Source organism: Brachyhypopomus gauderio, chromosome 12 (genome assembly GCF_052324685.1).
Source record: "Brachyhypopomus gauderio isolate BG-103 chromosome 12, BGAUD_0.2, whole genome shotgun sequence".
Lineage (NCBI taxonomy): Eukaryota > Metazoa > Chordata > Actinopteri > Gymnotiformes > Hypopomidae > Brachyhypopomus > Brachyhypopomus gauderio.
Genome location: NC_135222.1, coordinates 2,957,547 through 2,978,500, shown reverse-complemented (window position 1 = coordinate 2,978,500; position 20,954 = coordinate 2,957,547). Strand labels below are relative to the sequence as shown.

The 20,954-nt window shown below is 47.2% G+C and overlaps 2 protein-coding genes across 4 annotated transcripts; one reads left to right on the top strand and one right to left on the bottom strand.

The window, feature by feature from the left end:
- Positions 1–666: 666 nt before the first annotated feature.
- Positions 667–14,798, bottom strand: LOC143528639 (voltage-dependent calcium channel beta subunit-associated regulatory protein-like). 3 transcript variants are annotated; one of them, XM_077024434.1, is made up of 10 exons: positions 14,569–14,798; positions 12,725–12,797; positions 11,042–11,187; positions 8,243–8,322; positions 7,860–8,019; positions 7,248–7,419; positions 6,722–6,871; positions 6,027–6,276; positions 4,319–4,520; positions 667–3,688 (listed from the first exon to the last, which is right to left on the bottom strand). In XM_077024434.1, the coding sequence occupies exons 2-10, from the start codon at positions 12,770–12,772 to the stop codon at positions 2,239–2,241; spliced, it is 2,658 nt and encodes an 885-aa protein (XP_076880549.1). In that variant the 5' UTR covers positions 12,773–12,797; positions 14,569–14,798; the 3' UTR covers positions 667–2,238. The 3 variants fall into 3 exon arrangements, with proteins under 3 accessions (XP_076880549.1, XP_076880550.1, XP_076880548.1); XM_077024435.1 differs by lacking the exon at positions 14,569–14,798 and adding an exon at positions 13,305–13,533 and having other exon boundaries at positions 6,027–6,252; XM_077024433.1 differs by lacking the exon at positions 14,569–14,798 and adding an exon at positions 13,305–13,532.
- Positions 14,799–15,429: 631 nt separating this feature from the next.
- On the top strand, positions 15,430–18,914 carry LOC143528638 (ATP synthase F(1) complex subunit delta, mitochondrial-like). Its single transcript, XM_077024432.1, has 5 exons — positions 15,430–15,678; positions 16,046–16,199; positions 16,588–16,676; positions 18,433–18,572; positions 18,780–18,914. Exons 1-4 carry the CDS (start codon positions 15,559–15,561, stop codon positions 18,553–18,555), a joined length of 486 nt encoding a protein of 161 aa, XP_076880547.1. The 5' UTR covers positions 15,430–15,558; the 3' UTR covers positions 18,556–18,572; positions 18,780–18,914.
- The last annotated feature ends 2,040 nt before the right edge of the window (positions 18,915–20,954 follow it).

Below are 20,954 nucleotides of genomic sequence, written 5' to 3'. Positions count from 1 at the left end.
TGCTTTCTTTGTTGTTCTTGATTGGTTATGGAACACAGCAAATCAGCAGGTAGGTGCCAGATTTGTGCTGGCAGTAATATAAGGGAACCCAGTCAATTCAGTCAAAGTTGATAAGTTCTGACAGACATACAAGTGCAATGTTAATGGTAATTGTAGATGGTTTATAGAGATTATATCTGTCATAGTACCAATAATGCTCTCTCTCTTTCTCTCTCTCTATCCCACTCCATCTCTCTAGCATTGTTAGAGCAATAAACACATGCTATTACATCTATGTCATTGTGACTCATTTTAAAGTATGTTCACCACACAGACCAATTCTCTCCTGTCTTTCTTTCAAGGGCCAGCACATCTGGAAAGCACAACTCAATGGCAGAAGACTGGATTCTCCTCTAAATGATTAAAAATATGTCTAGAAGGTTTACAAGCCCGTGAACCTCATCAAAGAAGATTGCACATACTCAACACATACATCCACAAATGGCTTTTACCAAAAGCATTTGCTAATCACATCTATTCTCCACAGGAATCCATGAATCGGAACTCCGTGTTTAATCCCCTTCATTGGATAATTGGTATTGACTTGAATGGTGGCATTCGTAGTGAGCTCCTCTTGCACGGGGTGATGTGTAGACGTGGGATTCACCACAAACAACCCCTTTGTAATTTTTCCCAGAGGCCGGATGTGCAGTCAATGGCCTTTTGGGGACACTTCTCTTTTGTTCTCTTCACATGAAAATAAAAACGTTAACGAGCGCATAGTGGCGGGCCTGTGACCGGCGTTCAGGAAACAATATGTACCCGCGTGAGCCTCATCAAATCCAATCAGACGCGAATAACTCTGGAGGCAGAGCAGGCCACATTCAGACCCTCACAGAGGCCTGGCTTTGGGGCACACCACTGTGGTGCTGTTTTCACAAATCTCTTTCTCACAAAAGCATGACTTTTACTTTTTTTTTTTCCTTCAAGCTGATCGCCGTGTGTAGATTAGGTTAGCTGACCTATTCAGCACTAAATATTTGGCACTAAATTCTCTAAAACTGTAAACTTTAGAATTCTCATTCTTTAGACATTAAACATAAAAATGCACATAGATTAACATTAAATATTAAAATCATAATAAATAAATAACATAGTATCATGGTCAGAAAGAAAGCTGACATTACATTTATCTCACAAAAGGGCAGCTTCTCCCCATTTCAGCAGTCCTAAGATAACCCAATCATGTTTCAATGAGAAGGACACTTCATGAAGGACACCGTGCTTTCTGGGCCTCTGATGAAGGCGCAAACTTGGAGGTCTTACGCAGGTCACAGTAGTGCAACAAACATACTTCATTTCATCATGCCAAATTCAAGAGGTTTTGTGTTATTTTACAGCCAGATTAGTAAATTAGGTGATTGAGCTGGAGCATTGGTTTGGGAACGGACTATGTAGCACGATGTTTCAGGACATTAAATCAAGGTATTTGATGGATATTATTTGAGAGGCATCATTTGAACTCACTGGTTCACAGGCTATGATTGCCGTTTAGAAATTTAGACGGAACAGATCCAACAGTAGATATAACTGTAAGGTTAAAATGATCCAACAGTAGATATAACTGTAAGGTTAAAATGATCCAACAGTAGATATAACTGTAAGGTTAAAATGATAATAGTCAAGCAGTTCCAAAAAAGCTGCAAAACATGTTTGCAAAAATTTTGATGAATGATTGCATTTGCCTGTGTAGATTGATAAAAAGAGTAATTTTGGTCATTGGATCAAAGAGAGTTAAGAACATTTTGTCCAAAAAGGGAATATGGTGAATTGAGATACAGAATAGAAAGATGGCAAATCAATGCAAAAAGAAATAATTAATCGAAAGTCAAATAGCACCCAATTTCACAGTGGATTACCTAGTGCAGATAATATATTGGCTTTTGACAACTAAATGGAGCCTGAAAAAAGAAAAGACTGACAATTTGTAATGCTCTATAAAAGTAACTCAATGTCATATGATGAGATAAGGGTCTTGATCTCCACTTACTCAACACTGGAGATAAAGTCGGTAGGAATTCCTCGTAAAAGCTGACCAAGGACCTGCTTTCCCCATCCCTCTGTTCTGATCCTAATCCTAAAGTGACAATGCAACCTGGTCCCAGATCAGTTTCTGAGGGTGACTTCCCCCAAACCTTTGGACACTGAAGCCCTGTAGATGTGAGTATGGTGTTGGCGGGGAGGGGGTGGAGCCGTGTGCTACACTGGGCTGTGGTCGGGGGAGGTGTGCGTGTGCGTGGCAGTCAGCGTGCGCTCCGGCTGGTCCCCGATCCTGCGAAGGCCCGAGTAGAGGCGCTCCTCGAGGTTGGCAGCCATCTTATCGCTCAGCTCGGCTGAGACGGTCTGGGGGCCGCAACCTACATCGGACAGCTGCTGGGGCGAAAGCTCTTCTGCTGACTCAAAGGGCGGGCCCGTCTGCACGGGTTCGTCAGCTGGGATCTCCGGTTGCTCCATAGTGCTGTCAGTTACAGAAAGGGGCGTGGAGGTCAAAAGCTCCGCCCCGTCCTTTGAACGTCCACTGCCGTCAGTGCTGGGAGACTCATCTTTCAAAGCAGTCTCGTGGGCCGCCACGGAGCTCTGGTCGGTCTTTGGCGTGTCAGGGAGGCCGGACGAACCCTCGCTGTTCTCCTCGTCCGGGGCACTAACGATCCGGGGGAGTGTGCTGTGGTAGCTGCTCTCCAGGGGGTAGTTAACGGTCTCCCCACGGCGGAGCGGCATGCGGTACCGGTCGAAGGACGTGTGGAAGCGCTGGCCGGGGTCGCTGTGCTGCTTGGATCGCTGCCACTGCTTGCGCAGGTGCACGCGGGACCGGTGCTTGGGACGCAGCGGCGACCCCTGCTGGTCAAACTGGGGGTCGTGGCGCAGGAACTCGTGGAAGAGCGCCTCCGTTTTCTCGTCTATGCTGTAGTCCCGGCGTGACAGCGGAGGCGCACGAACCTGGCTGTCAGACTGAGTGAACGGCTGGCCGTACGGCGACCACGCCACGCCCTCCTCGGCCACGCCCCCGCCCCCTCCGCCGGTGCCCGCAGGCTCCTCCTCCAGCTCCTCGTCGAAGATGTCCGTGTCAAAGCTCTCACACACAGTCCCCCTACGCCCAGAGCTGGTGAAGTAGTGCCGGCGCTCCACGGCTGAACCGTCCGCGCTCACGCTGTCGCCGTGCAGCAGCCGCGCCTCCTCCGAAGTTCGGCACGGCACCTCGATGGAGGCGTAGCCGCTGTCCATTTGCAGGAGCTTCCGGGTCCCCGATTCTCCATCGCTGCCCCTCTCTGAATCCAAACTGTCCTGATTGCGTCGTTTTTCCAGGCCCTCGTCCCGTGGCAGATCGGCATCGCCCTCCGTCCCGTCTCCGATGTCCTGGGAAGGGCGTCTGGCCGGCCCCACCTTCTCCGTCCTAAGCCTAAGCGAGCACACGCTGTCTGCGTCGCTGTGCACCGAGTCCTTGTCGTTGTTGCTGCTCTGGTCGGAGGAGACGTGCTTCTCCAGAGAAGCACGCAGGCTCCAGATGTCACGGTAGAGGCTCTGGGGGTCTGCGCTCTCCTGACGACAGCAGACCCCGGGAGCCTCATCTTGGGGCTCGGTGCTGGTGCCGACAGCCCCCAGCCCCGTTGCTCTGATGTAGCTAGGCTCCACCATCACCTCCACCTCTAACCTGAAAAATGTAGCATAAAAGACCCATCAGAGACAATCAGAGACCTCACGCAGAGCCAGCGATGGAATCACACCGTAGGTTCCTCCGTGATGCTTCGATTGGTCTATATATCGCACAATGTTTTTTTTTCCACCGCCTTTCAGCCACGCACGAGGAGATCCAAGCAGATGTTAGCACTAAAGGACAGATGGCGCACTGCACACTATACCACGCACTAGTGGTTCAAGTGTGAGAACTGTACCGTAGCTATGAGTCCCCATACATGTCGATGTAAAAAGCAATGAAAAAGCTTATGAAATCATTCATGGATGACGTACAGGCCAACATATGAGATGTCTCAAACAATCCACCGGGGCACTGCACTCAGCCCCGTAGCACCCTGCTGCTGTTTGGCCCATCTTCTGAACCTCCCGCTAACTAGGTCAATACTGCCCTGCTGGGGCTCTGCGTTAGTGCCCTGGCTTGGAACGCCTGGCTCAGGAGGCGTGGCGAGGCGCTCGGGAGGCGTGGCGAGGCGCTCAGGAGGCGTGGCGAGGCGCTCGGGAGGCGGGGCGAGGCGCTCAGGAGGCGGGGCAGAGGTGGATGGCTGCAGTGGAGGATGGATGGATGGGGGAAGGGAATTAAAGATACCTGCCGAGGGACGGTGGGGGCGTGGTCGGAGGGGAGAGCAGGCGGGGTGGAGGCGGGGCCGAAGGCCTGCTCGGGCAGTAGGCCAAGTCCTTGGTGCGGGCGATGTACTGGATGAGATCGATGTGGTGGGTGCCGGGCTCGTCCTGGTCCATGCTCTCGCTAGCGGCACGCTGCCTCTGGAAGGGTTTCCTCTTCGGGGAGCCTGTGAGACAGAGTGCCTGCTGTGAGCACCACAACCGTGGACCCACGGTTAGCCTGATCGCACGCTTTTTCACCTTAACAACCGCGCTTGTTCATAACCTTGTCTACTCCAGCCCGATGCTTCTGGAGAAATAGACATCTATGAGCAACATCTGCTCAGCACTTTTACATGTAAGGATGTAATGAATCCTCTTCCTGTGTGAAATGAAGAGGTGAAAATGTGTGAAATCATTGCACAGAGAAGTCTGGTCTGTTCCTCGTAACACCCACTCACACATACATGCACGGACACATACATGCGCCCGCTCCAATTCAACACTATGCCCTGGCCCTTACGACTGCGATGTAACGACTGTCCGCGGTAATCGGCTGTCCTCCGCGGGAGCGGTGGCCCAAAAACCCTTGAACCTTCTTTTCATGATAAGCTTTGCCATGCTGTACGAGTTCGTTCCCCCTCAGAGCAAGAAAATGGCTGTTGTCTGGATTCAAAACACTGTTTAGAACCGCATTACCACCTGTATTGCGTCTGTATGAAGAGACGGAACTCATTACTGGACATGCTATTCATCACCGTTCACAACATGCTCTTCAATTCCCACATATCCACTTAGGACTGTATTACAGTACATGGAAAGCAACCAACTGCAACGGCTGTCTCACAGGTGAGTAACAGAATGAAACAGTTTCATCAGTTTGATCCAGCGTTAGCTCAGCAGGAGGCTTCCATACTTTTTTTTATCCTCATCAAACTATTCAGTTCTGAAAGGTTTTTAACAATGTGTTTTATGGACATAACAGGTGAATCCAATTAGTTATTATTACTGATCACTGTCATTGTGTTTTCACGGTATGCTTTCATATATTCATATATTCATATTTCATATTTTTATTGGATGGGTTGACAAATTAACCTTTCTTTGCCGATAAACAGATACAGAGACAAAGCACAAAAAACAAATGAATTTGTAATGCAGCCATAATGAAGACTTATTAGTTCCCTGAAAGTGATAGAACAGGCGTACTCAACTAAATTTGTCCGCGGTCCAATTTTGGCAGATACCTGTGACCTGAGGTCCGGTGCGGGCGGGGGTGGCGAACATAAGTTGTTGAGCGGGGGGGGGGGGCGAACGTAAGTTGTTGAGCGGGGGTGGGGAACGTAACACTCGTGACGGAGTGTTTTTTCAATAGCCCTGAAATAAATGCTACGGTTTTGTTTTGGTCCGTATCCAGTTAATCAGGAATGAGATTGGGTCCGGACAGGACTGCGTTCGGGTCCGGATCCGGACCGCGGTCCGCCAGTTGAGTACCCCTGTGATAGAAAAATCTCCTTGGCATGAACTGTGTCGGCTTGGGCAGGGTATTAACCAAACATGGAAGCTGTTAAATAAAGATTTAAGGCATTGAAAAAATAAAAATATATGTTTCTTGCATATTTGTGTTTGTTTGATTATAGTTTTTTAACAGAGAGATCTCTGACAGCGGCCTGAGCTCGGGGGGTGGGGTGTACCTCTGGTATCCAGACTGGATGCCCTCTGGTTGCTGTCAAACCTCCATCTCTTGATCTTGAAGTAGGGGCTAGCACCCTCCAGACTGGCGTGGCGACGGAGCTTGGTGAAGAACTGCACCACTGGGCCCTGAGGGCTGGTGCCCGAGGAGGAGGGCCGAGCTGAGATTGACAGCCTCTCCCGTCCACTCCCTGGGCTGCCTCCATTCCTGGCTCCTCCCACTTCCATCTGTGTGGTGGCACCGAGAATTCCCTTTAATGCAATCAGTTAAGAGCAAATCTGTCAGTTCTCCAAATCTGTCAGTTCTCCAACTGAATATTTGGGTTTTAAATATTTATTTACAAACAGAAAGCTCCTTTTATTCACTTTCTAATCATGAAACGGAAAAGTTTGAAAAATGAGAGATGCTAATACATAGATACACATAAACATAGAGCATAATGCAATGAGTGTGTAGATACATATTACCCTGCTTGTTCGTTCATCTAGAGTTAGCACCACCATCACAGACACGCAACACAGTTTACCACCATGACAGATGATTGTTCCTTGGCCATTTATAATTCTCGTGAGCAGCTTGCTTGGCTCCAGGTTGTCTTGGCATATGTGTGTGTGTGTGTGTGTGTGTGTGTGTGTGTGTGTGTGTGTGTGTGTGTGTGTGTGTGTGTGCGTGTGTGTGTGAAAGATAGTAACTCACCAAGCTAGGGCTCAGAAACTCCGGTCCAGGAGTTGGTGGGCTCTCACAGAAGCTGGCATCCACAGTGGAGTTGAGGGTGTCACCTGGCAGGGCGGAGCTGGGACTACTCAGGCTGATGAGGGCAGTTTGTGGCAACGGGCACAGCGGAGGCTGGGCACACAAACAGAGAACGCAGCTTTACTGCCTGGGCTGTCACAGCAGGCCACGCTCAGCTCACCAAATGTTCCTGCGGCCTCCCGGTTCGTGTTACTAGAACGGCAGTGGGTATCCTAAAATGAAATGTCTGCCCATTTAGGAGTGTGTGCCAAACTTCAAGGATCCACTTGTATATGACACAGAAGCCTTCGCACTGAATTAGCACTCGGAAATCCAATAATCTGGAGAGCAATGAATGGTGTTGAGAGCAGCCCTCTGTTTAATAAACACGACCGGCCTCCGCCGCGATCACGGTCACGCACTGCCGACCCACGAGAGTCCCGGCACCGCACCACCCCTGCAAGAGCCCGAGTCACCCGGCAGGCATCACCTGGAAGATGGAGAGGCTGGATTTAGCGACGGGGCGGGTTGCCATGGCGATGCTGTTCTCCGATGACTCACACTCGTGGATTGTGACGATCTTGAGCGCAGGTGGAGGAAGGTGGAGGTGGGTGAGTCTGGCGTTCTTCAGGTGGTGGAAGTCGCCCTCAGTGAGCGTGTACCTGAGGCCGTTGTGAGGGAGGGAGAGAGAGAGGGAGAAAAATGGAGAGAGAGGGAGAGAGGGGGCACATAGGATGGCCTTTCCGGACACACAGAAAAGAACACACAAGTGTGTTGTACGCTGCACGTAGTGTAGCGTGGGTGTGCGGTACATACAAGTCCTCAGAGAAAATGTAGGCTGGGCAATATAGCCATATGAAAACAGACTCTGTAATTCACATCCTCTAAACCTGCATGCTGCTTCATTTTTATCCTGTCAAACGAGCTGATGATATTACAGTCTTACAGAAAATATTACCAGGTGCAAAGATTCTTCCTGTTTAACATTCTCTGTGAAAATGCCACAGTATCACGTCCCAATCAGACTTGGTCAAGCTGTGCTTGTCTTTGGCAAACATACAGTGCCCAGCAAATGAAAGGTGGGCGAGAGTGGGTAGCTGACCTTCGACCTTTCTCCTGGGCCTTCTTGCCATGGTCAAAGAGCGCCGCCTCGTTGAAAGACACCCGGCGGCCCGTGGTTCCCGTGGAGAGGAAGCGTTCCGTCTCCTCGTCATGGGAACTGGCTGACAGGCACTCTGCCTCGTCCACGCGGATCGTGATCTCTGCAGCCAAGAGACCACAAATGCTGCCGGCTGCACTGTTGCAAGACACTCACGTATGAGGCAAAATGCAAAAAACCACCTACGTTCCTCATATATCCTCCAGGTCTAAGGAATGGATTTTTTTTTTTTGGATTTTTGACACAGGCAATGTGGACCAGACACAATATCCACTTAACTGAACCTTGATATCTAAGATATTGGAAAGAAGCTTAGACCATTGTACCATGCACTGGCTGTGACTCCTCGAGATAGGAGGTGGTGGTCTTCTCTGGATCGTCTCTGGCTCTGAAGCATAGAATGAACCTTCCAGCAGAAAAGGAGAATGAGCAAGTCACATTGATGTGATGGTGCAGACAGCCTTTCATCGCATATCCATAATGAAATGACAATCAAATGTGCTGAGTCTCATGAACTCGGTCTACTGAGCTATTTGCATAAATGACACGCAGTAATAGCGACAGGTTCTCTGCCCATATGGGTTTGTGGAGCAGTGAAAATAAACTGGGGGCGCTTTCCCAACCATACGATCCGCACTCTATGACTCTGCACCACTGTGTGTGTGTGTGTGTGTGTGTGTGTGTGTGTGTGTGTGTGTGTGTGTGTGTGTGTGTGTGTGTGTGTGTGTGTAAGTGTGTGTGTCGGCACGTACTCCGCACACCAGGGAAAGATTAATCATGCCTGATGGCTGCTATGAGATCTCATTAGCCTCGTCATTTGTGGGAGTTTGCAGCGCTGCAGGCCAGTCACACAGCCTGTCAGCCACAACACACTACAGTCAGCTCTCACAGTCACTGCCTGTCAGCCACCACACACTACAGCCAGCTCTCACAGTCACTGCCTGTCAGCCACAACACACTACAGCCAGCTCTCACAGTCACTGCCTGTCAGCCCCCACACACTACAGCCAGCTCTCACAGTCACTGCCTGTCAGCCACAACACACTACAGCCAGCTCTCACAGTCACTGCCTGTCAGCCACAACACACTACAGCCAGCTCTCACAGTCACTGCCTGTCAGCCACAACACACTACAGCCAGCTCTCACAGTCACTGCCTGTCAGCCACCACACACTACAGCCAGCTCTCACAGTCACTGCCTGTCAGCCACAACACACTACAGCCAGCTCTCACAGTCACTGCCTGTCAGCCACAACACACTACAGCCAGCTCTCACAGTCACTGCCTGTCAGCCACAACACACTACAGCCAGCTCTCACAGTCACTGCCTGTCAGCCACAACACACTACAGCCAGCTCTCACAGTCACTGCCTGTCAGCCCCCACACACTACAGCCAGCTCTCACAGTCACTGCCTGTCAGCCCCCACACACTACAGCCAGCTCTCACAGTCACTGCCTGTCAGCCACAACACACTACAGCCAGCTCTCACAGTCACTGCCTGTCAGCCACAACACACTACAGCCAGCTCTCACAGTCACTGCCTGTCAGCCACAACACACTACAGCCAGCTCTCACAGTCACTGCCTGTCAGCCACAACACACTACAGCCAGCTCTCACAGTCACTGCCTGTCAGCCACAACACACTACAGCCAGCTCTCACAGTCACTGCCTGTCAGCCACAACACACTACAGCCAGCTCTCACAGTCACTGCCTGTCAGCCCCCACACACTACAGCCAGCTCTCACAGTCACTGCCTGTCAGCCCCCACACACTACAGCCAGCTCTCACAGTCACTGCCTGTCAGCCACAACACACTACAGCCAGCTCTCACAGTCACTGCCTGCCAGCCCCCACACACTACAGCCAGCTCTCACAGTCACTGCCTGTCAGCCCCCACACACTACAGCCAGCTCTCACAGTCACTGCCTGTCAGCCACAACACACTACAGCCAGCTCTCACAGTCACTGCCTGTCAGCCACAACACACTACAGCCAGCTCTCACAGTCACTGCCTGTCAGCCCCCACACACTACAGCCAGCTCTCACAGTCACTGCCTGTCAGCCACCACACACTACAGGCAGCTCACACAGTCACTGCCTGTCAGTCAACACACCACATCTGGCTCGTATGTGCTCAGCAGCACACAGGCGTACAGGCGGAGGTCTATTTAAGGGCACCACGCCTGATCCCAACAGAAAGGCTTCCAGAACTAGGAACGTGGATCAGCATGGGAACTGTGAACTGTGAACTTGACAAAGCTCAGCGATCACAAATAAGTGAAAGAACAGCTGTACAACAACCAATGTGCTGTGCATCTGGATTGCCAAAGAGTTTGAACACCAGCTTCTCAAACAGTTTTATAATATACCTCAGGCTGGATAAACTAAAGTCATTACCAACCACTCTGTGGGGGTCCCACACTGAAAATGAAAAAACAGCTATCATTAACAGCATCTCTCCCTATGCTTATCCTGCACTAGGCTCAGTGGATCACACCATTGTGGATCACATCATTGTGGATCCTACCATTGTGGATCCCACCATTGTGGATCACATCATTGTGGATCACACCATTGTGGATCTCACCATTGTGGATCCCACCATTGTGGATCACACCATTGTGGATCACACCATTGTGGATCCCACCATTGTGGATCACACCATTGTGGATCACACCATTGTGGATCCCACCATAGTTCCCGTCGTCTTTGGGGCTACTGTGCACAGTGGTCATAGCAGCAGTTCTTGAACTGTCTGTATTGTCCTGCACCAAATTTAGCAGTAGTTATATTGCCTGCGTTGAGTATTACTCTGTATATGTGTATCACTTGATGATCCTTGATAGGAAAGGGTCTAGCCAGCACAAACATGACTATTGTATTTGCATGTTTGTAATTTGAAACAAACATGGTTTATTAACATTTATAAAAGAATTCTAAATTAACATAAAATGTAGTCACTGGTTGTGAAGTTTACATTACACATAAATAAAAAGTATTTATATGTAGGAACTCATAAACCTTATTGGGGTATCATATCTTTACTAGCTGATGGGGTTTGTGTGTGTGTGTGTGTGTGTGTGTGTGTGTACATTGAGAAAGCAAGATGTTTTTGCCTCACTGTGCATAGAGACGATCCCCATCGCAGAAGCGTCGGCAGGTGATCAGCAGGACAGAGAGCAGGACCAGCGACCCCCCAAGGAAGATGGACAGGAGGACAAGTAGTAGGACGTATCCATCCTGCTCCCCAGGCTCCAAGGAGAACTCCTGAACAAACACCGTGGAGATGCCACTCAGGCAGGAGCATCCACACTGAAGCTTTCACTCGGGATTTAATTCTCTTCCTTATACCAAACCATCACATAACAAGAATAGATACAAAAAATGTAATGTACGGTACGGTGGTGTGGTATGATGGAAATGGAGACAGAATTATGTTCTGGTCAATTCAGAGCTTGAAAAGCAGCATCCATTTGATATCTAAACTTTAATTTCAAATGATAAAGCACAGGCAAACACACACGCACACAGGCACACACACACGCACACAGGCACACACGCACACACAGTCCTTGAGAGTTTGCATGAAAGCTCTTATGTGGTGTATGGCAGGCGAGCTCTTGTCTCTCGGCGGTCGTGGGTGGGGAGGGCGAGAAGGACACAGGTGTGAGTGCTTTTATTCCTGAATTGAGCTGTTAAGTACAGTGTTCACTGCTTGGTGGAGCGCAGGGTTTGCAAAGACCCAGCAGTATAGATCCATGCCAGCAAAACGAGCACATTAGACTCGAGCTTTATTCTCCAAGAGATCAAAGCACCGAGATGCACAGAACCACCTGTTTAACTGTCATTTGTGCCCATCTATCCAGATGAGCCCTCTATAAGTTAAATTAATGCATGAGCAGGAAACAAAAAAGTCTTTAAGCTGTACATATAACACCGTGTAATTACCCTCCTTTTCTCTCTTTTAGTACAGACAACTTCCGCCATTACCTGAGTATTAATTGTCTGAAAGACTATAGCCAAACAATGGATGATACTATTTGGATACCAGGCAGGCAGAGCTGTGAAAGTCATTGTGTTAAAATGCAGCTCTATTACATTACAGAACTGGTTGATCCAGAATGAATATATAAAGGCCAATAAGTCAGTCATTAACTTACTGGTTCCTTGGAGGGAGAGAGAGAGAGGGGGGGGGGGGGAGAGAGAAAGAGAGAGAGAGAGAGAGAGAGAGAGAGAGAGAGAGAGAGAGAGAGAGAGAGAGAGAGAGATGTGTTCTACAGATCAAAAACAAACTTCATCTTCTTTGCAATAACAGTATTTAACAAAGACAAGCCTAGACATGGCCTGCATCCAGAACCATTATAATTTATGACAAGGTCGAAGTTTATAGAAAAGCAATAGAGTTGTCATCAGTTCTAAATATTTTCTGTATTCGTGGTTTCCTTGTGAGAAAATGCTCAAATATAAATATTTCTCGTTAATAAATTAATAAAGTTGATGTTGATGATTTCTCATTAATAAATTAATAAAGCAGATGCTGAAGATTGATACTGTAAGCAATGCTCATGTGTATTACATTCCTTGTCTTAGCTTTCTACAGTTCGACTGAAAGTTCTCTAGCAGCGTTAATCTGTTTAAATCTGGCAGTGAATTCAATTACTGTATGCACAGAACAGGATATTTTCTCTTTTGCTTCTCTGGAGATACTTCTAGAGAAAGAGCCTAGAGGTAATGAAGGAAGGCAGGGGGAGAGAGAGAACTGAAGCGTGTGAGACACAGAGGAGTGGGCGAAGACCGGACTTACTGTGGGCCTTTCTGTTAGGTTGTTCCACACGGCAGACTCATTGCTCATGGTCCAGGCCAGAGAGTGCGTCCCCCTGAGAATGACACGCAGCTGTTTTTATTGAGGCTTTGCAGAACCATGGAGCGGTTTTGCTTCTCTGACATGGAATAAAGTCATTTTTGGTAGCATATGCTACTCGACTGAGGAGCACACGGAGACCTGCCTTTATCTTTGCTGAATGACTTCGGCACAGACAATAGTGTAGGTTTATGAAGAACACAGAACGCTGTCTGACTACTGCATGGTGGTCCGGTTGAAGTCCTGCTCTCCTGACGGTCTTTACTGTAAGATGAGGCGATGGATTCAGTTCTCTGGCAGCTGCGGCCTGGCAAATTGTCTTCTCCCTCTGATGCCATTATTGCTACAGCTTCTGCTTAAACCACACATCTCTCTCTCTCTCTCTCTCTCTCTCTCTCTCTCTCTCTCTCTCTCTCTCTCTCTCATTCTGTTCCTCCCCATTTCGCACTCTCACATCATCTTCTCGGTCCGTCTACTACACTCACAGACACAAACACATGCATGAAGCCACATTCACACTCACCTTCCAGGCAGGTCCACTCACACGGCGGGGAAACGGGAACATGCAGAGAGAGAGAACTGTCTCTGCTTCCTCAGTGCCAAGCTGCTGTCTGCGTGTGCGCATGTGTGTGCCCGCATGTGTGTGCCCGCATGTGTGTGCCCGCATGTGCGAGTGAGCAGTGCTCTGTGTGTGTCGTTGCAAAGCTTCTGATTCCTGCTGCATAGTGAGCTAGCCTATGCCCACCCACCTGGTAGCCTCATAACAGCTCAACATTATCCTTCTCTCTCTCCCTCTCTAACTCCCCCCCCCCACCCCCCACCAATGAATCCTCACTAGCCCACATGAAATGACTTTGCCTTTATTATGACTTTGCCTGAGATTCAGAACGTGTTACATTTCATCTGACAAAACTAACAGACCTTCAGCTCAGAGATCATGCCCCCCCACACACACATTTTAATGAAGCGTTGGCCACTTTTTCAAGAATATTCGATGACAGCCTTGCATCAATACAGTAGTTAACAGTCTTACATACTTTAATCTCTTCGGTTCCGTCTATTTACAATATAAAGAAGAATACTACTTGACACTGGCTAAATCCAACGAATCGGATTATTAAATGTTAGCACATTTTCACAGGTTGTAGAATTGTAATGATAGGGCAAACCTACTACTGTATCATAAATGATTGATGAGCGAGGCAGTGCCCAGGGCGCAGCTGCTGTATTCAACTACACATTGTCTTTGCAATGTTCGCACAAAAACACCCTTCCTGAAAAGGTGAACGACAAAACACGAGAGTGCAACTGGTTCTGAATTAACCAGCACAATCGCATTGACTGTTGCGTCCCGTATTAATGCTGCACATCATACAGACGCGTCGTTTATTTTGGTGGGATACGAACTAATCACCTAATGCAAACATCATTTCAACTTAAGCAGTCGATACTTCAGTAGTAAATAACCGTGGCAGATAACTGTACCGGCTGAGAAGCATCACCGGCACAATCTTATTCTTCTGCTTGAGGCACTCAGTGATCATCACTGGAGCAGCTGATTTCTGCTTCTACAGTAGGCAAGACGATCATGGAGGTACCACACGGTTTCTTAAGACTTCATAAGCTACAGGATTCTTGGACTGCGAACGGCAGAGACTACGCAGCTCAGCAGAAATACATTTTGCTACATAGCAAAAAATAAAATAATATACAGAAATGGCAGTTGTTCAAAAGAAACAAATAACAGACATACCGCAAGTAAATAATCACATGGGACGTTTTCTTACCTAATTATAATTTATATGTTCCATGTAAGAGTCCTTCGTCGAAAGCAAACGAGCTTCTCCCAGCACGTTTATAGCAGTTTGAAACCAATATATATTTATGAATGAAATCCCAGCGTTAGCCACGCCCACCCGGAGAGCACCGTGTGACGTAGCAGGTGAGATAAGGCGAAGGAGTGACATCATAGATTGGGTTCCTACATTAATGTATAATGAGGTGCACAAAAAAATCTGTCAAGGCATAAATCATTTTGTCAGCCAGTTTACATCTAAGTAATCGAGGTAATCCCCGGAATTTGCTCATTAGGTTAAATGAACTGTTACTACTTAGCATATGCTTAGTCATGCTTTACTTTGTCACCCAATAAATACAGTCTACAATAAATCTAAATCTAAAATAAAAATCTAAGGAATGTTGTAGTTACATGAAGCTATTACGACGGCTCATAACAATTGTTAAAATTAGGTATCTTAACACAACAGAGTGTTTACGGAGATATTGAAGAAGAGCACGGAGGAAAAGTATGTGCCTGTTTATGAACATCGTTTTGTCAAGCATTGTTAACCCAAATTACCACTGACCACGTTTCATGGTGACCGGGCGCCGCCCTCTGGCCAACGAGCACATTCAACCAATTACATTCGCCTAAATTGTTACCTATTACATTTAGTTGAAAATTGCAGACGTAGTTAAGTTTATGTTTTGGTATAAGGCGTGTGTCTGATAAACTGAAGATTGACAAGTCATTATGATAGTAGTAGAACTAGTTGCACACTAGTTCCACAGTAGTTGTCGATTTTTGTAGGCAGGCGTTTACCCGTGGAGGACTACACCCCCCACAACTCGCCTGAAACTCGCGGGGGCTTATGGGTAGTTTCCCGGTGCCCTTGTGCCATCAGCGGTGCACTCGTCTATTCGCTCGGCTTGGGGGGACTCCAGCTTGCTTCACTACGATATAAAGGTCCATCTCTTCACGTTTGGTTAAAGCAGCAATGATAGCCGCCAGGTTGCTCCTTCGCCGTGCGGGCCCTGTGCTGAGGCCGGCGCGGGCTTATGCAGAAGCGGCCACTTCTGCGCCGCAGATGTCCTTCACTTTCGCCTCGCCGACCGAGGTAGGAGCTCCGCGGCGGAAGCGCCTGGGCCTGGTGCGGCCAGCGCGGCTAACTGGCTCATTTATCGACATTTATCGATCGTTTATTAACGTTCACGCATTGACTGGCTAGTAAAAATTATAATTGTAATTCTAACTTAAATATTTTAATGTTTTCTCGAAATGCTGGTACGTAGAGGGCTGTGGGTGGCTGTAAGTTGCTATCATAACGGTGTTAATGCAGGAATGTCACCGTCCTCCTTGTCTGGACTGGTCAAGTTCAGGTCGTTTAATTCCTCAGATTAGGTGGAGTGTGGTCTTCCTTCACAAGGACAGGGTGAGCTTTGGGGACACGGTAGCTCTGCGTGTCTGACATTGTGTGTTTGCAGGTGTTCTTCAAGGCAGCCAGCGTGAAACAGGTGGATGTCCCGACTCTGACCGGCGCCTTCGGGATCCTCCCAGCCCACGTCCCCACACTACAGGTGTTGCGACCTGGGGTGGTTACCGTCTTCAGCGAGGACGGGTCTTCGTCTAAGTATTTTGGTGCGATTTTGCTGTCTGTGTTTGTGTGTGTTCTGATCTCTGTATATCGAGTAGTCTGTGCTTAAGATGAATGATAAATCCAGGTTCTACACCTTGAATTGAAATGAGCATCTCTGAAGATCTGGCAAGCAGTGCTGCTTTCTCTGAGGCACCTCAGGGCCGTGTTGTATTGAGAGAGAGCAAATCCCCCTCCTTCAGCCATAGTCTTGTCCGAATATATGTTGTGTGACCAAAGGCTGCATCTTTTCCCCGTTCTTTATACTACAGAAGGGGAAATGCACACAAGCAACCCAGCAGCTTGACACTCACAGTGCTGTTTGTTGATGTAAGTAAATGATCTGGTTATCTGGTCATTTCAATAATTTTTGGTGTGTTTGATGTGTTGTAGTGAGTAGTGGCTCAGTCACTGTCAACACCGACTCCTCCGTGCAGCTGCTCGCTGAAGAGGCCGTGCCCTTGGACAGCCTGGATCTCGCTGTAAGCAAAGCCCAGCAAATGATACGCTTTTATATCCATTATATAAATTGGTGTTTCCATGTTCTGGACCTCGAGTTCCCCAAACAACACAATTTAGTGTCTTCTTCCAGCATACCAGCGAAGAGTTGTTGGTGGTTGTTCTGGAGAAAGATAAGCATACAGAGCAGGCATGCTTCTTGGGGACGGATGTATGTTTTTACCGGACACATCTGCCAATGCATTTTCATATCACATCAGTAGTTTTGTGAATATAACTACCATTTACCGACCACTTGTACATAATTGTTCTAAGTATCAGTTAATGTGTTTAGTGAAAATGAAAACCTGTTGTCTGTACAATTGAATGTTAGAAAATTTGGATTCCTCATAATGAAATCTCTCATAATGAAATCTTGTTTGGTGGTCCACTTCACTGCAGAACAAGACAATATATTGACTGCTTATCAAAAATGCTTTATTAGCATTTTCAGTACTGACCTCAAAGAAAGCCAAAATATTTAAATAAGGTTTCTAATATATATATTTTTGTTTCATCCTGATCCTCACATCAGGGCTGCAATATTTTTAGCTTAGCTTTAATATATTGTATGATATATCACAATGACAATACATAGCAATATAATGACATGAAATAGTTTCACTATTTTATTATGTCTGACTAGGAAGTGTGTATGTAAACATGGCAAAATAGATTAATTTGTGTTCTTTACACAGTATAAGTTAAAATAATTATTAAATTGTTGTTTATTTTTTCTTCTTCTATGATGTCAGTTTCAATAATGAGATCAAATGCATCTGACAGATTTTAGATTATTTCTCATTCACAAATTCCTGTTGACAGTCAGAATGCGCCTGCCTGTGTATCTACATACGCTCAGGCCAGATGAACTATTGCACATTTCAAACTTGGCCTCCAGGCTTCTGCATAATTGTGAAATCCTTAACAGATCTTTAAATTTCATTTTTGCAGTGTTGATTTCAGTGGTGTTTGCAATCAGTCACATCTTTGGGTTTTGTTTAATGATTGCAGTGGTTGGAATTGCTGGATTTTTGTAGCACAGGGGACTTTGGTTTACACCACATCCCTCTTTCCCAACCTTAGACTCGAGGGCAATTTTGTGTGTATGTGTGTGTTTTTCTCAGCATGATTTTAAATTGCATCCCCACAATTGTTTTCGCTATTGAAATATCCCTTTTGTAACTGTCACCATCTAAAGTCCATAGATGGCCTTGTCATACCTCTTGATGTTGATAGTTTAATAACATGGTAGAAAAACTTGGACCTTTCATCTCGAGAGAGAGAGAGAGGGGTTTTTTTTTTCCAGAAGTTTAGTCCATAGAAACAAATGACTTTTTATTCTTGCCAGTGATGGGAGTGCTCAGGGTCTGTGCGGTTAATAAGGAAGGAAAGGTCAGTCCTCGTTGAAGTGGAGCAGAGGAGTCAAATCCCCACTGGGAGACCTTTAACTCCCAGCAATGTTTGGCCTTTACAGCGGTGTAATCGCCACCATAACAAATGTCCCTCACAGGAAAGAGGCCATGCTAATGTGCTCTGCTATTGGGGGGATGTTGCTCCTTGCACCCCTCCCACAAATATTATGGTTCTTTAACATTTTGTTTGACCTCACAAAAAGAGCTTTTTTATCTTTGTGAAAAGTAATGTCCAGACTGTAACTCATCACATGCCGGGAGGGGGGGGGAGGAAAGGTCGACTTCATATGACGATAACGATGAATCTTTCAAATCCGTTGCGTAGGTAGCGAAAGCTAACCTAGAGAAGGCACAGGCGGAGCTGGGCACCACTTCAGATGAGGCGTCCAGGGCAGAGGTCCAGGTCAGCATAGAGGCCAACGAGGCCATCGTCAAAGCCCTGGAGTAACGCTGCCGTGGGATCAGGTACGGGACCCTGCACCCCCCCCCCCCCCCCCCCCCCCCCGCCATGGCTGCTGATGGCCTGCACATGTCTGATTACTAGCAGGTCTTTGAGGTGGTAGTGGGGTGCTTGTTAAAGTTGCCCATTTTTCTAAATTTGGTATAGTGAATACTTGTGTTGTGTAGCATTAACTGTAGCAGACTCTGGTTTGCACATTTGTCTGTCTTCAGGTTGGAAGTTGATGTGGAAAAAAAAAAGTCTCCATCTTTGTCGATTTCCCCGTCCCAAGAGGTGTCAGTAACTACATGTCAAGCTGATTACGTTGTACAGTGGATGAATATACCAATAAATGTATTTGGAATTAACTGCTGTTTGGAATTAATCTCTAATGCTGAGACATTTACCTGTAATTTCCTTAAGGTCTTTATGCCTTTCCATTTCAGTGTGATTGTGCTTAGACATGATTACTAATTCCATGTAGTTCCATTAAATGTCAAAAGGGGGCAGTATGGTTCTGTGGAAACCCTAACCCAAGTTAATTCCTTTCAGATTAGTGAGTTTATTTAAGGCACTAATTTCACTCAAAAATGTCAGGGCATGTAATCAGATTTTGCTGAGCTACATGTTAATTTACCATGTTGCATTTCCAGTTGAAAAACGAGGAACGCCTCTTCCCTTTGTCTCGTATTACACTGACCTCAGACTGTTGCGGTAGTGCCAGGGGTACAGCCCATTGAAACCGGACTCTTATGTGAACTAAATCTCTGGGGACTTCCTTAGATGTACATTAACTTCTGTAGAGCCATGATCAAGTGCTGACTGGAGCTTTAAAAGACAAAACCGCAGGGGCTCTTATTGGCGTTAAGAGATCTGTCAGTGTAGCATGCTGTGGCTTGCGTCTGCCTTCTGCACTGGACTATTATACAAGGTCCTCACGAGATCCCGTTGTGCTATAACTAAAACATAGTGAACACGGTGCTTCAATATAAGCTTTGTAATGAATGTCTACCCCTGATAGGTCGTTGCAAGGCAATATAGTTTGATTATAAGTCAAGCAGTCAAAGTTTAAATGTCGTAATGTGAATGCGGTCATATGAGCTGTCTTATGCAAGATGAATGTGTAGATGTTCATCTGTAATGAGACAGATACCCTGCAAAGAAAGATTGCATTTGCATTTGAGGAAGCATAGCAGATTCACTTCACAGGATCCTTTAATTCAGACAGCAGCAACATCACAGCAGCCTCTGTCTTCACGCAGCCCTGTTGGCACGTTACATAAGCCGATTCACTGAAAGGATCCTTTCTGTGGTGCTGGTTTGGGGTATCTGGGCCATCAATGCTAAACAACTTTGCTGCAGGCCATAATGTGGTAGAGTTTAGCTGGTCACCACATAAATGTCGGGTCAGGAAGTGAGCAGCACCGTTGGAAGGAGGGAGGGGTTGCTTCTCTCGTCTTATTGCAGCTACGTCGTGCCTGTGAATCACTTCTGTGCAAGTTGCTTCAAACGTATTTCTAGGAATTCTACTGAACTGTGGGTTCTTGAATGGAAAACAAACTGTGCTGCCAGTGCTGGGGTTTGGAGGTTGTCATGCTGATGTTAAACCAGAATTGTTGTCTGGGCTGTAGAGGCACTGGTCACCCTTTAGAGGGTGGAGAGCTGTGTGATCCTGCCCCTGGTCCCAGGGGCCTAACTGCCCCAAGATCAAATGCCACTGTTGATACTCTGTCAGCATTGCCCATTGCTGCCTTGTGTGTTGTGTTCTAATGCTGGTATTGCTTGTGTGTGTGTCTGAGTGTCAGGACGGAGACATGTGAACCACACAGTTGTCCTGTCTGTGCACAAAGGGCAGCAAGATGCAGTGTTATAAACAGACCTGCCAATCATATCAAAATGAACTTAAATCAGCGTTATCCTCTTGAGTAAACGCTTTTGTTAACAGGTGGGTGTGTGTCTATGCTAAAAGGGAAGTGATCTCGTAATAGTGTAATGGTCGTCTTGGATGGGACGCTTCTGTATCCTTGGGACCCTCGTTAGAATAATATACAACCTGGCGTAAAACTAACCTTTAGACAGAGGCCTACCTGCTCAGAGAGCTAGTTTGTGCACGCCAAAGAGTTGCCACAGAATTATTCTTCAAGCAACCCTTGCTGGCATGTTCAGTTCCACCTTGATCTTGGCTTACGTTCTTGTGACATGTTTTCAGAGGCCACCGCAATTTGACTAATAATGAGTTCATTATTACTGGAAATTAAAACGTCTGTGTGGAAGAGTAAGCCGCTCCCGGCGCGGGCCGGGTCAGGGTGGTGCCTCGCCAGGCCCCGCCTGACTTGTGCAGTTTTGCTGCCGGGCCCCACGTCCTCCCTTAGGCTCACCAGCGAAATCTGTGGCAGTCTTGCATTCCA

Bases quoted from the DNA above. Each gene is read 5' to 3' on its own strand.
- LOC143528638 (XM_077024432.1), top strand. From the start codon at position 15,559: ATGATAGCCGCCAGGTTGCTCCTTCGCCGTGCGGGCCCTGTGCTGAGG. The intron at 16,200-16,587 runs GTGCGATTTTGC...GATGTGTTGTAG, and splicing joins GTCTTCGTCTAAGTATTTTG to TGAGTAGTGGCTCAGTCACT. The intron at 16,677-18,432 runs GTAAGCAAAGCC...TCCGTTGCGTAG, and splicing joins TGGACAGCCTGGATCTCGCT to GTAGCGAAAGCTAACCTAGA.
- LOC143528639 (XM_077024434.1), bottom strand. From the start codon at position 12,772: ATGAGCAATGAGTCTGCCGTGTGGAACAACCTAACAGAAAGGCCCACA. The intron at 8,020-8,242 runs GTACAATGGTCT...TCTTGGCTGCAG, and splicing joins GGAGTCACAGCCAGTGCATG to AGATCACGATCCGCGTGGAC. The intron at 7,420-7,859 runs GTCAGCTACCCA...CAACGGCCTCAG, and splicing joins GCCCAGGAGAAAGGTCGAAG to GTACACGCTCACTGAGGGCG.